Source organism: Paramisgurnus dabryanus, chromosome 23 (assembly GCF_030506205.2).
Source record: "Paramisgurnus dabryanus chromosome 23, PD_genome_1.1, whole genome shotgun sequence".
NCBI classification, from domain to species: Eukaryota; Metazoa; Chordata; class Actinopteri; order Cypriniformes; family Cobitidae; genus Paramisgurnus; species Paramisgurnus dabryanus.
In genome coordinates, this window is record NC_133359.1 from 12,829,543 (window position 1) to 12,847,414 (window position 17,872).

At 38.5% G+C, this 17,872-nt stretch overlaps 1 protein-coding gene across 3 annotated transcripts in view; it reads left to right on the forward strand.

Annotated features, from left to right (window-relative positions):
• The first annotated feature begins 232 nt into the window (after nucleotides 1–232).
• LOC135764896 (cytochrome P450 2F2-like) overlaps nucleotides 233–17,872 on the forward strand; it is an 18,887-nt gene continuing 1,247 nt past the window's right edge. The window contains exons 1-9 of one of the 3 annotated variants that reach the window (XM_065275566.2): nucleotides 233–629; nucleotides 3,006–3,168; nucleotides 3,426–3,578; nucleotides 3,839–3,999; nucleotides 4,118–4,291; nucleotides 5,127–5,265; nucleotides 5,348–5,535; nucleotides 5,614–5,755; nucleotides 5,832–7,501. In XM_065275566.2, coding sequence (XP_065131638.2) covers nucleotides 471–629; nucleotides 3,006–3,168; nucleotides 3,426–3,578; nucleotides 3,839–3,999; nucleotides 4,118–4,291; nucleotides 5,127–5,265; nucleotides 5,348–5,535; nucleotides 5,614–5,755; nucleotides 5,832–6,022 — 1,470 coding nt within the window. In that variant the 5' untranslated portion in view covers nucleotides 233–470 and the 3' untranslated portion in view covers nucleotides 6,023–7,501. Of the gene's footprint in view, nucleotides 630–3,005; nucleotides 3,169–3,425; nucleotides 3,579–3,838; nucleotides 4,000–4,117; nucleotides 4,292–5,126; nucleotides 5,266–5,347; nucleotides 5,536–5,613; nucleotides 5,756–5,831; nucleotides 7,502–16,056; nucleotides 16,276–16,441; nucleotides 16,605–16,891; nucleotides 17,045–17,287; nucleotides 17,449–17,545; nucleotides 17,720–17,846 lie in introns of those variants that run through there. The other 2 variants (XM_073813339.1, XM_065291754.2) reach the window with 2 other exon arrangements.

Below are 17,872 nucleotides of genomic sequence, written 5' to 3' on the forward strand. Positions count from 1 at the left end.
TAGAACACTTGAAGTGGGATCAAATGTATCACCCTAAGCCCTTGATAACATGGAAAATGGAGACCGCCAACTTAATCATTTGAACTGTGCAAAGCGCGAGCTGCTGAAGTGTACATATGAAGCAGATTCGCTCCCTCAGTCAAAATCGAGGGAGCGAGCGTCTTTCCATATAAACTTCCCTGGTCCAATTGACGAAGTGAAACGCACTTCAAGTGGCGACAGGGATTAAGTGTTTACAGAGGTCCGCGAGTGCGTGTCCTGGAGTGGAAAGCAGCTAGGAATGTTATATAATAGTGGGAGGGTTCGATGTTCCAGTGTATATGTTATGCGTATGAGAGTGTTGATCAAAAGACCATTGTAGCGTCTAAACTGCCGCAAATTACACAAGAAGAAGAAGAAGAAGAAGAAGAAGAAGAAGAAGAAGAAGAAAGTGTTGATAAATCGAATGAAACAGTTAGCCATCAGTCAAAATGCTGGAATGGATTCTGGTGTTGACGTGCATCTTCATTCTTTTTCTTTACATCCGCATTTCAAGACCCAAGAACTTTCCTCCTGGACCACGTCCAGTACCATTTTTTGGAAATCTGCTCCAACTCAACATGGCCAATCCTTTGAAAGACTTTAAGAGGGTATGGTATTTTTTTCTCTTTGAATACGAGTTTTAAACATAAAAGAATATATGTACAACAATCATCAGGGGCGGTAATGTTTCGACGCCGCGATGGCTGGTCTTATAATAGTTATACATTGCGATTGCAACTGTTTCTTTTTTTTTTTAATTTCAAGAACAAGAACATTGCATACATATAAGAGGATTACAATGTTATTTAACATTTTACATAACAATGGATCAAATAAACAAAAAATTAAAAAAATAAATTAACAACAACATGGGGATATTCTACAATAATTAATTAAAACCCCTGCCCTAAATGTTAGTTTCATGTCTGTACGGAAGACTCACTCCCGAAAATGTGATGATTGAGATAATAGCAACGTTCTGCCGTCTCGCGTGCTTATCACTCACAAAACAGCATAGCACACGACAAGTTTTTAGTGTTAATAAAGTGTGAGGGTGGCGGTCCCAATATTTTGATCTTTGATGTTAAGCATTTAGATTTATTTTGGTTTATTATTGGATTTTTCTTATTCGCTCTTTTTTTAGTGCAAGATCTGGCAACACTAGTCAATAACCATAGCAACGTTCTGCCGTCTCGCGTTATCACTCACAGCTTTGACCAAAATAATAACAGCATTGTGTTTTGCAATAAAATTCCGTCTTGGCGTTGTGTATTTTACGCTTTTTTGAGGCTGCTACACAGCGCGGAGCGCGCGGTCTTGCAGTGTTGCCAGGACCTCGTCTTTTTTGTACGTAAATACCGTTTGGGCGCTTAACCGTTTATGGCTTTTGGCTCATGAAAGCGATCAAGTTTCGGGTGTTAATAAAGTGTGAGGGTGTCGGTCCCAATATTTTGATATTTGAGGTAAAGCATTTAGATTTATTTTGGTTTAATATTGGATTTTTCTTATTCGCTCTTTTTTGGTACATTTTTTCAGAAGAGAGACCTGTCCTGTTTATGATGAACGTTTAAACGTAGAATGCATTGAAAGGTTAAGCATTAAAAGGTGAAGTGACAACCGAATTTATATGAAGTGTGTACGGTATTTATTTGATAAACTCCAAACCTCTTTCCATACAAGCTGCCTATAAGGAGTTCCAGTATGGTTTACATCTCGGCTATTAATTTCTACATAGTGTTCTTATAAAAAAGTTATTAATTTTTTTTCTAGAATATTTACTCCATTAATACATAACTGAGTATTATGTAGGGGGTTACAATCAAAAGATTGTAAATCCTTGAAAGAGTTGAATAAGTCCACTAGGTATGGCATCAAATACAACTGCAAACTCCATAGCAGTTACTGGAATCTTATAGTGATTGAGAAATTCACAATAATTAAAGAGGTGACCATCAACTTTAAATAACTGCCTCACTAATATTATATTATTATCATACCAATTTCTATAAAATAAGGATTTGTTTTTGTATACAATATTCTTGTTATTCCAAATAACAGATCTATGTGCAGAAAAGTTATGCTTATATATGAGCATCCAAGATAAACAAACCTGTTTATGGAAACCTGACAGTTTTATGGGAACTTTGTTTATATCAAAATTGCATCGCAAAAAAACTCCAAACCACCCAATTTCTAAAAAATCATTTTTGGTATGATGTTCCATAAACTACCTTTGCAACTTAAGTAACTTTTTATCCACTTATTTTTAAAAACACAGTTAACAGTATTAAAATCTAGTTTATTTTGACCTCCTTCCTCAACTGGATTGCATAGAATCGACTTTTTAATGTAGTGCGATCGGTTCTTAATAATATCATTGAACAAAATAATATCCACCTCTTTTATAATTGATTGTGGGACTTCTAATGCAAGAGCTGTATTCACTAATCGTGATAATGCTTGTGTCTTGGAACATTGCGATTGCAACCCCGTCTGTAGGTAATCACAAAATTACGTACAGTAATAGTCACGTAATTTTGTGAGTCTTTTAGGTGACACTGACACGTTTTTTCCGCTTTTTTGCGTGAACATGTCACGCATTTCTGTTTTCGTATTCCTGACTATAGGTACATAGTACGTGATCCAGGGTTGGCTGGTGAAACTGTGCACCCTTTCTGTCAACACAGTATATAAAAGTGTGCAAACAACCCATTTAGCAGGTCCAAACATGTCTACTAGGATTTTCAAATACATGGTGGGATCAGTGAGTGGCCACTCCCAAATGGCATTCTATTTAAAGAAAATGTATTCTTACAGTTATTATTCTGTTATGTAATAGCTGATTGACAGGTGCCCATGAAACTTGCTTTCAATGTTCATTATTTGCTTTCAAAAGATATGGCATTGATTAAATATTTCCAGTAATTAATGAGCATTTTTGAGCTAAAATGCTTAATTCTATCTTTATGCTTTATACTTTTTAGCTGGAAAATCGCTATGGAAAGGTTTACAGTTTGTACATCGGATCAAGACCAACAGTAGTGCTTAATGGTTTTGAGGTTATAAAGGAAGCTCTTGTTACTAAGGCGGTCGAGTTTGCTGGACGCCCACAAGACCTCATGGTCAACCATGTCATGGAGGGAGGAGGTAAATTTACTACACACTACAACACAAAGAACATGCGTTCGATCACAGTGAATGTCGCTTGCATGCGTGTACATTAATCTAAGAATGCACCCTCATTTTAATACCTTTGTACAGACTAAAGTTAATTAATATATTGAGGTTATTTGCTCATTGTCTGCTCCATATAACAAGAGTTCAAAGAGCAATATAAAGCCTAATCTGATAAAAAACAAACTATTACATTGTTGGTCCATAACTCACATTTATATATACTATAGGTGTTATTGTGGTTGACTATGGCCCTACTTGGAAAGAACACAGACGCTTTGCTCTCATGACCCTGAGAAACTTTGGTCTGGGAAAGCAAACAATGGAGGAGAGGATTCTGGGAGAGATCTCGCATATTGTTGATAAACTGAATAAAGCTGTTGGTAAGAATGTACCCATTTTATTATTACATTATAAATGACATAGTGGTCCTGTAGCTCAGTTGGTAGAGCATTGCATTAGCAGCACAAATAAAATCATAGGTTTGATCCTAGGTAACACACATACTGATAAATGAGTGTAAGCTTACCAAATAAACTGTAAGTCACTTTGGATAAAAGCATCTCCCAATTATCAATGCCTTGAAAACTCTCTAAATCAGCATCCCTATGTACTTGCTCATGATGTGCATTGTGTCTTTCAGGAAGCTCCATTAATCCTCAGACTATGTTCCACAATGCTGCATCAAATATCATCTGCTTGGTTCTGTTTGGAGCCCGCTTTGATTATGATGATGAATTCCTCAAGCGTTTTATTGAAATCTATACAGAGAATGCAAAGATCACCAATGGACCATGGGCTATGGTGAGGCAAATCATAAGTTGCATATACTGTACATTATGTTGAATATGTTGATTCTGTATATCATCGCATTAGACTGTATTTTAAACTGTATTTGTAATTTACTCTTGTTTCAGTGCAGATTTATGATGCTTTGCCTATGGTGAGAAGTCTGCCCTTGCCCTTTAAGAAGGCTTTTACAAATGGCACTAAAGTCAAACAGATGTCTTCAAATTTGATCAACGAGCACAAGAAGACCAGAGTCCTAGGAGAGCCGAGGGACATCATTGACTGCTATCTGGATGAGCTTGATAAGGTGTGTGGGCATCTGTGATTATGAAAAACTAAAATACAATTCTTCCAATATTTGCAGGTTTAAACAACAACAACAAGAACAACATTTATTTGTATAGCACGTTTAAAACAACACTTGTTGACCGAAGTGCTTTCTATTCACTAGTTACGTAAGACAAGGGAGACAAAGCACATCACACATTAAAATTCCCAAAGCAAGTCTCCCAAAGCCAGTTTGAACACAGACTTCCCCACCATGAACAATTAAAAGTAGCTGAATAAAGATACGTTTTCAGTAAAGATTTAAAACATTCCAGCGAGTTGCAGGCTCTAATATGAAACTGTAATTTGTTCCAAAGGCGAGGGGCGGCCACTGAAAAAGCACAATCCCCTTTAGTTTTTTAGCCTGGATTTTGGGACACTCAATTTAAAACCAGAGGACAACCACAACAATCTAGAGGGGTCATATCAAATCAACATGTCAGCAATATATTCAGGGGAAAGCCTGTGTAAACCTTTAAAAACCATTAGCGAGACTTTATCTTGTACTCTGACTTCCACTGGAAGCCAATGCAAAGAAGCAAGCACCGCAGTAATGCTTTCATATTTCCTAGTGCCAGTTAAAAGCCTAACTAATTGCAGATGCGACAACAGCTTATTTGGCAGCCCCAAATATAAAGAATTGCAATAATGAAGTCTGGAGGATATGAAAGCATGTATCCACGTCTCAGAAACCTTAAAATTCAGAAAACTTTTTAATTTCGCAATATTCCCAAGTTGAAAGAAACTGGCCATACCATTCTAAGATGCATTTATTATGTATTATCACTAAGCAAATTATATCTTTACTTCTCCAGAGAGGTGATGATGGTTCCAGCTTTTGTGAAGACCGACTTAAATGGTTCATTTTGGATTTGCACTTTGCAGGGACTGATACTACCTCCAACACCCTCCTTACTGGATTCCTCTACCTCATGAATCACCCCGAAGTTCAAGGTCTGTATTTCAAAACAAAATCAGGCTTTTGCTCTGTTGTTTAGCTTAAATACATGTAAACATGTCCTTGTCTTTCCTCCAGCGAGATGTCAGCAAGAGATTGATGAAGTTCTGGAAGGAAAAGATCAGGCCTCATTTGAAGACAGACACAATATGCCGTACACACAGGCTGTGATTCATGAAATTCAGCGTGTGGCAAACACCGTACCACTGAGTGTGTTTCACTGCACCACCAAAGACACAGAGCTGATGGGTTACAACATCCCAAAAGTGAGGAAACCTCAATAAAAACCTGAGCTTTTCATACTTATTTTAATCATAATGCACTTCTCTTTTTCTTACTTCCAGGGAACAATTGTTATTCCTAATCTTAGTTCTGTACTGAATGAAGAAGGTCAGTGGAAGTTTCCTCATGAGTTTAATCCAGCCAACTTCCTGAATGATGAAGACCAGTTTGTGAAACCTGAAGCCTTTATGCCATTTTCTACTGGTAAACAAAATAATCTCTGTATTTTATTGTCACAATAAACATATTCTTTAACAGTTTACATATGTATTTTTTAAAGGGTCCCGTGTGTGTCTTGGTGAGGGTCTTGCTCGTATGGAGCTCTTCCTGGTCCTCGTCACTCTTCTGCGTCGATTCCAGTTTGTTTGGCCTGAAGATGCCGGGGAACCAGATTACACCCCTGTGTTTGGGGCCACGCTCACACCCAGGCCCTACAGAATGCACATCAGACACAGAGAACCAGCCAAATAATTAGGGCCCGAGCACCTTCTGCTTCTTCTGCTGAATCTTCTGCTGCTGCTGCTTCTGCGACTTCAAAATTAATCACAATTTTGAGGGCCTAAATTTGCTCGAAAACTTATTAAACTTTGCACACACGTCAGAAGGGACGAAAATGTACATGTGCTTAAGGCCTCAGAAGTGGGCATGTAGAAAGGACCTGAAAGCGCCACCTGCAAAATTTCAAGAGAACAGTCTTCCCGCTAAGAAAAACATGCAGATTCAAAATTTGGTAGGGTCATCTATCACATCAAGACCTACAAAAAAGTCCCCTGGAACCAAGCTCTAAACCCCAGAGGAAGTCGGCCATTTTGAAATTTTCGCTGTGATTTCTCTGCAAATTGATTTCTCCTAGAGATTTCATCAGGTCATTATCATATTTGGTCAGTCTCATCCAGTGTTGGGAGTAACGCATTACAAAATATAATATATCACAGTAATATATTAGTTTTTGCTGTAACGCAGTAATATAAAATTTTGGATATATTGTACTCGTTACAGTCTCTTAGTAACGCGCGTTACAACAATGCATTTCAAAATTGGACTGTGTTATTTTTATTTTTTATTTTTCACCGATGCCGTGCGACCAGGATCCACACAGGAAAAAGCTGCGGGTAAAATAGTATGTCTGTTTCCGGGTGCTGTATTCAGCATGTTCATTTTTAATTTCATTTTGTATTTGAACTGCGATTTGGACGCGTGCGCGTCAAATATAGATGCGCATCTTAAAGAGCCGCTTCTGGGAAGTCCGCTGCTGTATAAGCATTGACTAAAGTGGCCGCAATCAGGTCCTGTAGCGCCGCACACGCATGCAGTTTAAAAAAATAATCATGCGAATTAGAGCACTAAGTAAAAGCTTAAAGCTTAAAAAAACAGAAAGTTTCTATCGGTCTCCCATGTTGCTTGAACCCCAGAAGTAAAGAGACTTTTAGAAAGCTTGTCAGCAAAATCCATATCAACACCAGCAATAACAAGGCAAGCTAACGTTGCTATTGTTACAGTCCATATACATAATAGATTGCTAGGCTATTCCTATGCTATCTACAGTTTTATTACAAACAGCAACCTAAACTAAAACATAACATTAATGTAGACTTAACATGTTTATCTAAATATAATCTAGTACATTTAAACATCACTGTTTACATTTTTTACCAGCTTTTGTATGGTAGCCTATATGCATTGTTTGGCAAAAAGCAGTGTTTCCCTTGTTTGTCTGTGTTTTATTAAGCTATTATATGTTAGCCTACATGTAATCCTTATATTGTACTGAAATGAGCTGTATTCCTCCACTTTTTGATGAGTTGTGTCAACCAAGTCTTCACTGTGCCTATTCAAAGCTTGCGGGCCAACACATAACATCTAGATTTATAAGCAGTGTTATGATCTTTACTGAGTCACAACAAAATAAGGGAGTCACCACACAATAAACTACATTTTAACATTTTATAATGCCTAGTCATACTTCTGTTATTTTGATGAAAGTAACTCAAAAGTAACGCAAAAGTAGTATAACTCATTACAGTTCAGAGACAGTAACATTGTACCCTGCTGAAAAAACCAGCATCAAACCAGCATGGGAATTATGCTGGTCTATGCTGGTTTAGCTGGTGGTCGCAGCATACCAGCACCAAAACACAACATATGCTGGTATGACCAGCATGGGATGCTGGTGCTAATGCTGGTTTAGCTGGTGCTAATGCTGGTTTGGTGCTGGTTTAGCTGGTGCTAATGCTGATGCTGGTTTGATGCTGGTCTTGCTGGTATGCTGTTTTTTTCAGCAGGGTAATGTTACTAATTTCTTTCAAATGACAGGTAATTTGTAATATATAATGTATTACACTTTGGAAGTAACTTGCCAAACACTGGTCTCATCTAAAGGCCTTTGAAACAGGATGTTGTTCTAACTCAGGCATACAATGTCCAATGTGACACATGCTTCACATGTTTGATAAGGGTCTTGGCCTGAAAACAATTCCATCCCAATATCTTAAGCCCTCTGCGGTGATAAATTGCGAAGATTTTTACTTTTCGGTGAAGCTGTGGCAGCAGTGGCAAATTGTGATGTTTCGCCATGAAACAGCCAAATTTCTGGGTTTCGCCATGAAACAGGAAGTTGTTCTAACTCAGGCTTACAACGTCTAATCTGACCCATGCTTTACATGTTTGATAAGTGCCCTGGCCTGAACACATTAACATGGAATTTTTCACATACAGTCATACTGCCACCTGGCATCGTCTTATTTAGTCAGACTTATCTTAAGGACTTATAAATATGATAAATTGCAAAGAACTTGACTTTTTGTTAAATGGCGTGTCCGTGGCAGCCTGGAAAAGTTTAATGTTTCACCATAACACTGGTAGTTGTTGTAATTTAGGCATACAATGTCCGACCTGCCCCATTCTTCACACAGCTAAGAAGGGTCCTGGCCTGAACACATCAACATCTAACAGGGGCAAACAGGCAATAACAATGAAAGGATTGGGGTGGGACAATAAAAATAACAAACAAGGGAGGAAGGGTGGGGGAACAAAAGAGTTCATAGGTGGTGGTCCAGGGTGGGAGGGTGGTTAAGGAGTCCTAGATTTTCTAGGTGAAGCAGAGGGAATCCGGTAGGGGGTCTTGTGGAAGACCTGGGAAGCTTGACGTGGTTCTTGGGGGGAACAACAGAAGGTGGCAGAACAGAAGGGGACAGGGCAGGATTAGAGGGTTGAAGGGGGACCAACACAGGAAGGCTGCGCAGACGGCTGTGGCTGCGCGGCCAGCGCAGATGGCTGTGGCTGCGCGGGCTGGTAGCCCACTACCCTGAATCAGACTCACTCATGTCTGCTGGGTTTAGAATTGGCTCGTTCGTTATGCGAGGAATTTGACAGATGAACCCAGGTGCAGACAGAGGAACAAATACAGACAATTTATTTGTATAAACAAGAAAATATAACAAAGACGAGAAACACTAACTACATGACACAAAACAAAGAACTAGATAGACTGAAATAAACATTAAATATACAAAAGGCTTGACTAGGCTAGACGATGTACTCACAGGCAAGAACAAAGAAACGACTGGACACAGGATACAAAACAAATGAGCACAGAACAGCAAACACAAGGGGCCCTATTTTAACGATCTAAGCGCATTGTCTAAAGCGCACAGCGGAACGTCTAAATGGGCGTGTCCGAATCCACTTTTGCTAATTTAACGACGGGAAAAATGGTTTTTGCGCCGAGCGCATGGTCGAAAAGGGTAGGTCCTATTGTAATGGGAGTATTTTGGGCGTAACGTGCAATAAACCAATGAGAGTCTCTGCTCTCATCCCCTTTAAAAGCTAGTTGCGCTGGCGTTATGTCTAATCCCTATTTAGATGACGGACTTTGTAAACTGAAAAAATAAGCGGAGGAAGAAGATCCCCAGTTTAAGATTAATGTTAAATAATTATGTTGTTTTTCCACTTGTATTGAAATTGTTATTTTTTTATTAAAACCTTTAAAACCCGTTTTCTTTTAGTCATGGAAGTAAAAAGCAGGCTTGTAATTGCTTTAAATGTATGGCTATCCAATATCATCAAAAAATAATTTACAAGTATGTAAGATAAGGTTTGTACTCTAAAAATACTTTATTTGTAACAAACAGGAGATAAAGAATTTACAAACGGCTCCCCTCACGTTTCAGCACTTTGGACAGCGGTTTTTTAGCAAAGAGTTTTTTAAGCATTACTTAAAAATGTTTCTCATCTCACCATATCCACAGTTACAGAGTCATCATATACAATAAATCCGTGAGGTAGCATTAAAATTTTTTTTAAAAACAGACGCATTTGTTCAAAGCAAAGCATTTATTTACTTACCAGGCTGCAGAAGCAGCTCTTTGCGCCTTCTAACGTCTCATAATTAGTCCTCATTTATGTCCAAGAGACTCTTTATAATCTTTTATATTCAATCCTTTAATCTTTCATATTTAAATGCATTTTTGTGTTGCTGCGCATTCATGTACCTTGTGATAAGCAAACCCGCGTTGTCCTCCCGTGTATAGGCGCATTTTACTAATGCGCTCTTTAAATAACATAAAACACATTGCGCCATTGACTTTAGACTTTAGACCAGGTTTTTGTTGGTCAATGGCGTAGTCTATTTTAGTTGCCTCAAAATAGCAACGCGCCAACAATGCGCCTGAACACACCTCGTTTTTAGACCAGAACGCCCATGGGCGCAAAAGGGGGCGCAAATGCATTTGCTATTTAAACAACGCGGCGCTAAACGTGAAAATTAGGGTGGAAACTAGCGAAAGACACTTGCGTCGCGCATTGCGCTGCATTGCGCCGGGTGTAAGATAGAGCCCAAGGACTTTAAATAAGAGAACTAATGAGGGGAACAGGTGAAAATCATAACAGGTAAGGGATCTAGTAAAAAGTGACGGAACAAGGAAAACACGTGGCCTGTTAATAAATAATCCATATAGCCACGTGTTCCCACACAAAACATGGTACTGTAAGAACCATCTCACAATGAACTAGATGTAATATAAGACAAGATCATGACAGGATCCTGATAACCTCTGCCTGTTACAATTAACCCCACCTATGGGGTAAGTTGGAACGTTTGGCGTAATTATACAAGAATGGTAAGTACTAGAAACAAACTTTAAATGTTCATTTGTAGCAGAGATGTGTGTGTTGCTTTTGTAAAAATATAATTCATCAAACTCAAACATTTTTTTGAATGATTGAGCCAAAACCAAACAGCGTTAGGTTGTGCCCCGCTTTCCCCTACTAAGTGTAAATTTTACTCAAAGTAAAAGTATCTGGCCAGAATCATACTCTCAAAAAAGTACCACATTAAAACTATACTTGAGTATTACAACCCTGCTGAAAAAAACCAGCATCAAACCAGCATGGGAATTATTATGGTCTATGCTGGTTTAGCTGGTGGTCACCAGCATACCAGCACCAAAACACAATGGGATGCTGGTGTGACCAGCTAGTGCTGGTTTAGCTGGTGCTGATGCTGGTTTTGTGCTGGTTTAGCTGGTGTTCACTATAGCAAACCAGCACCAAAACACAACATATGCAGTGGCCGGTTGCATAAACATAGCCGTGACATTAAGACTGCGTCTTAAGAATGATTCTGACTAACTAGCAGTTAGTTAGGGCTAATCAGTCTTATTATTTGTTTTTAAATAAGACCAATCTACCTTTCTATGTAACATACTTAAAACAGTTATGATCAGTCTTGAAGAAAAAAATTCATGACTAACTTTTAAGACCAGCCTTAAAGTTTTATGCAACTGGCCACTGGTCTTGCTGGTATGCTGTTTTTTTCAGCAGGGAAAAGTAAAAGTAACAGGAAGAATGAAAACTAGAGATTCTTGTTTAAGCTTTTAATCTCTACAAACATTATGAATGAACCACAAAATGTTAAAGGTACACTCACATTTTCCAGCTCCGCTAGAGTACACTAGTTCGCCTGCGCTTTCAGGTCTTAATGATTAATGGTAAACAAATTTGGCTTGCTGTCCTCGAAGGGAGCTCTGTACCTGAGCTCTGAACCATTTAAGCCCTTTTCACACAGAAATTCCGTAAAATACACGGGATTTGAATCCTGGATTTTTCCGGAATAGTTAGATTTTTTTACATTCACACTGCCAAGATTACACGGCATCTGATGGTCCCGGAAAGACACGTGACCTGTTGAAAGTCCCGCCCTCTCTTCTACGCAGCGTCTGAAGTTTGCATATTATATATTATTTCTCTCTCCAGAAACAACTCGTGTGCATTTTTGTTTATGATAAGACTACAAAGGAGCGCGTGAACGCACAGTTCTATGCTGGTGAATGATCTCGGATTCAGAGTGGATATTTGACAAGCTCCCTGATTTCTGCTTTGATACAGTTTTCAGACATTTCTCATCGTGATTGTTTATATGCATTTAAAACCCGCATTTTGAGGAGCTGGACGATATATCTTGTTGGGATGACATGCGGGTATTTTCGTTTATTATAGCTCAAATGAGCATGTGACGCGATATTCTTTTAGGCTGCTGAATGATCTCCGTTTCAACGCAGTAAGTAACGAGCTAACTTACCTGATATCTGCTTCAGTCCAGTTTGCTGACATTTCTCGTAGTGAATGTTTTAAATCCATCATTTTAAAGAGTTGAACCAACTTCATGTTGCCATGACACGCGCGTCCTCACTATGGCACGTGCGTCATTGTTTATGCGTCTCATATATCATTTCCTGATAACTGCTTCAATCTAGTTTGCACCATTTCTCGTGGTGAATGTTTATATGCATGTTATCTCTCGCTGTAAGGAGCTGAACCATAACTTGTGTTCGACACGCCCATTACTGCATTCTTGCGGCTTCTTGTTCACACAGAGGGTTACCCGTGTATCTTACTAGGTCCTCTTTCCGGCAATGATCCCAGAAGATTAACGGAACGAGTTTTTGTTCACACAGACGCTTGTCTGGCAATTTTACGGGTATTTTCTGGGACCAGAGGTCTGTGTGAATGGGGTTTTAGAGAGAGCGAACCTGAGGCTGGGGCTCGAGCCCCAAGTTTAACCCCCTGCAACGGAACTGCAAAGAGGAAGAAAGAGAGAGTGAAGGAAGAGATGGGAAGGAGGAGGGATGCTGGAAAAGAATGCAGCTGGACAGGGGGCCTGAAGGCTGCCTTATATATGCCCATGGTGATGATGATTGACAGGCCTGAATGTTTAGGCTCCTCCCGAACCTACTTTAGAACTGCATTTAAATATTAGATTTTTACTGTTTTGGAATCCATTCAGTTGATCTCTGGGCTTGCTGTACCATGCACTTTTAGCATAGCTTAGCACAATCCATTGAATCTCAATGATACTACGCAGTGCCCGAAAATAGTCCCCTGCTACTGAAAGTTACTAAGGGGACTATTTTCGGGCACTGCGTAATATCATTGCGCAGTGAAAACATATGTATGATATTGTGAAAATATATGTATCTTAAGGCACAGAACCAAGTTGGGTTATGACTAGGGTTTAATCCCAGGAAATTTTATCAAGACTATTTCCCGGTTCCCAGGAAAAGTTATGACGGGAAACTTATATATATATATGTGTGCATCTATTGTTGTCTTACTGTAATGTTGAATTCAATGCAGCATTAGTAGCCTAGAAATCCACACACCCTAGCGGCAGCAAATGTAATAATTGGTACTTTTTGCAGCAGTAAGGCAGGCCTAGTTTAATCTCCGAGTCCTAATAATGTCAGCTTTGTATGGGAGTATTTTAAAAGAGTGGATAATGAAAAGGTGTTCCGGGGATCGACCAGTGGATTGCGCCTATCGACATCGACAGTTAAACATTTGATATTTATTTAAAAGAGAAATATACCTGCCCTAATAAAGAAATTGTTGCTTAACTTCGAGTGATTATTCCTCAGTTATTCTTAATTATAGTTTTAGAACTTTAAAGATTTTCAGAAGTCACAGACAATCCACCTGGCATTTCGCTACGGCAGGCTGTCACGCACGCAGCTCACTTGATCCGCAGCAGAATTGATCATTGCAAAAAACTTTGTTGATATGGACATAAACTGCGTTTCTTGATACAACTAATATAAAACATGTTGGGAACGCATATTTGAATGATATCGATACATTACTTATGCAAAAAAAACCAGCTATTTCCCGGGATTCATGGGATTCCTGCGAAATGGGTCATCTTTTCCCGGGATTTGATCTAATTTTCGGGAAAAACATTAAACCCTAACGGACAGAACTTCAAAATAAGGGACAAGACTGGGGAAAATATATCAACATTTCTCTAAATATGCTAACTATAGATGTGCATTTTAAAATGCTAACAGAAGTCACATTTTGCATTTTGCATGAATAAATGTGTGTAAAAAAACTATACTCTCATTCTGACGTAATAATCGAGGACTTTGCTGCTGTAACATGGCTGCAGGAGGCGTAATGATATTATGCACTGCCCAAAAATACTACGCCAGTATGAAAGTATAGCTCCTAGCCATATCTGCCTAGAAAATCGCAACTTTTAATTTTCCGTCGGTCTTTTAAATAGGAAAAATATCGAAACTCTTTGGTTATTTTTGCTAATGGACTACTCAGATTCTATGGATTTTGCTAAGCTATGCTAAAAATGCTTGTACCAGACCCGGAGATCAGCTGGATGGATTCCAGAATGGTAAAAATCAAATGTTTAACCAGGGCAGCTGGAAAATGAGCACATTTAAAAAAAGTGGAATGTTCCTTTAAATTATATATATCAAGACACATGTCAATAAGCGCATCAACAGCATGCGGAGCTGCACAGACTGACTCACAACTGGCATTGGCTCTAGCGGCATGTCACTCACCAGCTGGTCCGTGCAGCGCTGCATGATGTTAAGAGCAAGGGGCCCCCTAGTGGTTTGGGGCCCTACGCAGCCTGCGTAATAGAGCTGGGCAAAAAAATCGCCTGCGATTCTCATGCGGGTCTCATCAGTAAAGCCGGTTCGGTGATTTCTGCTTTCAGATGGAGCGGCATTTACTACACAGAGCCGTATTTCACCAAGAAGCTAAATCATGTTCATAATCGGAGACGATCTTCCTCGATTATGAACACACTTTTGCCTAGCTTTCTGTGAAATACAGCTCTGTGTAATAAATTCCGCTCCATCTGAAAGCAGCTGATAGCGATTTACTACTAATCACCGAACCGACTTTACTGATGAGACATGCATGAGAATCGCAAGCGATTTTTTTCGCCAGCTCTACTGAATACCCTGCGTATAGGGAGGATCGGCTCTGCTTAAACAGTACATCAATTAATCAAGTTATCCCAGCTTAGCAAGTTGTATTTTTCAATATTGAACTGTGATGATTAGGGCTGCCACGATTATGAAATTTGGCTGACGGTTAATTGCCTAATAAATTGTGTCGATTATGACGATTAATTGCCTGTTTTAGGGCTTTAACGGTTATTAAGATTAATTGTGTGTTTTATTGGCTTGACATTTAATTCTTATACATTTTTTTGTGTGTTCATGAAATAATTTTCACACTTTGTTGTGATTGTTTAAATTAAATATTTTGCAAGGTTTACCTGGCAGTAAATATTAATACACATAACATCAAAAGTATTAATTTCATGAACTGAAAATTCTTCATAAGAAATAAACACAATAAAGTGTCTGAAAAATAACTGAAAATAAAAATGCTATCAAAATAAACTAAACCAGAACAGGCCTTAAATAGTAGTCGATCCTGCTAAGGTCATATTAGTACTGGACTACATGTCTGAAGTGGCTGCAAAAAAATCAATTCTTTACAGATCCTTTAGAATCTTTCACTTCCCTAAATTTGGAATAGCTGTTTTAAAAATGTAGGTTTTACTTGGCAGTTCATACTGCTTATCAAAAATGTTCACAATTTCTTTAAATGCTGTTTTTCCACTGTATTGAATGGCTTGCACACTCTAAAAAAATGATGTGTTAATTTTTTAGACTTAGTTTGTGTCATGCCATTTAACACATTTATGTGTTATTTCGTGTTAAAATACATGAAAGGGACAACACAAGTTGTGGTAAAAATAACACAAAATGTGTTGTTTCAATAATAACAAAGATGTGTTAGTTAGGGACAACACATTTAATTAACACATTAAATGTGTTGTCCCTAAACTAACACAGAATGTGTTGTTTTTAACACATCTGTTTTTAGAGTGCAATGTATCGTGTTACACTGGCAATGTTTACATGCACAACATTTTGTCAATCCAAGTTAAAACTTAATAATTTAGATAATAAGACCTCAATGATTTACCGCGTCAAAGGCATTAAATACAATGGAGACTGGACAACTAGAAAAACAGAGAGAGAGAGTATTAATGGGGAGTCTGGATGATGGGAATTGTAGTCTGAAGGGAGATGAATGAATGAAGAAACCAGGGGAAACAGATAGGAGAACAGACTGGTATTGTGACACATGCTTTTTCAGAATGTTATATAAATGTGGGAGGAGGGTTCAATGCTCCAGTATGTATGCGTATGAGAGTGTGGATCATTCGAGTGTAACAGCCATCAGTCAACATGCTGGTTTGGATTCTGGTGTGGACGTTCATCTTCATTCTCTTTCTTTTTATCCGCATTCCAAGGCCTAAGAACTTTCCTCCTGGACCACGTCCAGTCCCATTTTTTGGAAATCTGCTGCAACTCAACATTGCCAATCCTTTAAAAGACTTTGAGAGGGTAATGCTTTCTCTTTGAATACCAGTTTTAAACATAAAAAACTATATTTGTGGACAAAAATCAATATTTGCTTTCAAAAGCTAGATATGGCATTTATTTAAGATTTCCAGTATAAATTTTTTTTAGATGAATGCTTAATGCTATCTTCATGCTTAATACTTTTTAGCTGGCAAATCGCTATGGAAAGGTTTACAGTTTGTACATTGGATCAAGACCAACAGTAGTGCTTAATGGTTTTGAGGTTATGAAGGAAGCTCTTGTTAATAAGGCGGTTGAGTTTGCTGGACGCCCACAAGACCTCATGGTCAACCATGTCGTGGAGGGAGGAGGTAAATTTACTACACACAGTTGCAGTGGTGAATTGTTTTAGCAACACAAAGGACATGGGTTCGATCGCAGTGAATGTCGCTTGCATGCGTGTACATTAATCTGCCTAAGAATGCACCCTCATTTTAATACCTTTGTACAGACTAAAGTTAATAAATTCCCTGAGGTTATTTGCTCATTGTCTGCTCCATATAACAAGAGTTCAAAGAGCAATATAAAGCCTAATCTGATAAAAAACACACTTGGTATCAACATGGTGGTCCATAACTCACATTCTTATATACTATAGGTGTTATTTTGTCTGACTATGGCTCTGGGTGGAAAGAACACAGACGCTTTGCTCTCATGACCCTGAGAAACTTTGGTCTGGGAAAGCAAACAATGGAGGAGAGGATTCTGGGAGAGATCTCACATATTGTTGATAAACTGGATAAAGCTGTTGGTAAGAATGTACCCATTTTATTATTTCATTATAAATGACAGTGTGGTCCTGTAGCTCAACTGGTAGAGCATTGCATTAGCAGCACAAATAAAATCATAGGTTTGATCCTAGGTAACACACATACTGATAAATGAGTGTAGGCTTACCAAATAAACTGTAAGTCACTTTGGATAAAAGCATCTCCCAGTATCATTGTATCAGCATCTATATAAACGTACTCATGATGTGCATTGTGTCTTTCAGGAAGCTCCATTAATCCTCAGACTATGTTCCACAATGCTGCATCAAATATCATCTGCATGGTTCTGTTTGGAGCCCGCTTTGATTATGATGATGAATTCCTTAAGCATTTTATTGAACTCTTTACGGAGAATGCAAAGATCGCCAATGGACCATGGGCTATGGTGAGGCAAATCATAAGTTGCATAAACAGTATGTTGAATATGTTAATTCTGTATATCACTTAACTGTATTTGTAATTTAACTCTTGTGTCAATGCAGATGTATGATGCTTTACCTATGCTGAGAAGTCTGCCCTTGCCCTTTAAGAAGGCTTTTACAAATGCCACTACAGCCAGACAGATGTCTTTAAATTTGATCAACGAGCACAAGAAGACCAGAGTCCCAGGAGAGCCGAGGGATTTCATTGACTGCTATCTGGATGAGCTTGATAAGGTGTGTGGGCATCTGTGATTATGAAAAACTAAAATAGAGTTCTTCCAATATTTGCAGGTTTAAACCACATTTTAAGATGCATTTATTATTTATTATCACTAAGCCCATGATATCTTTACTTCTCCAGAGAGGTGATGATGGTTCCAGCTTTTG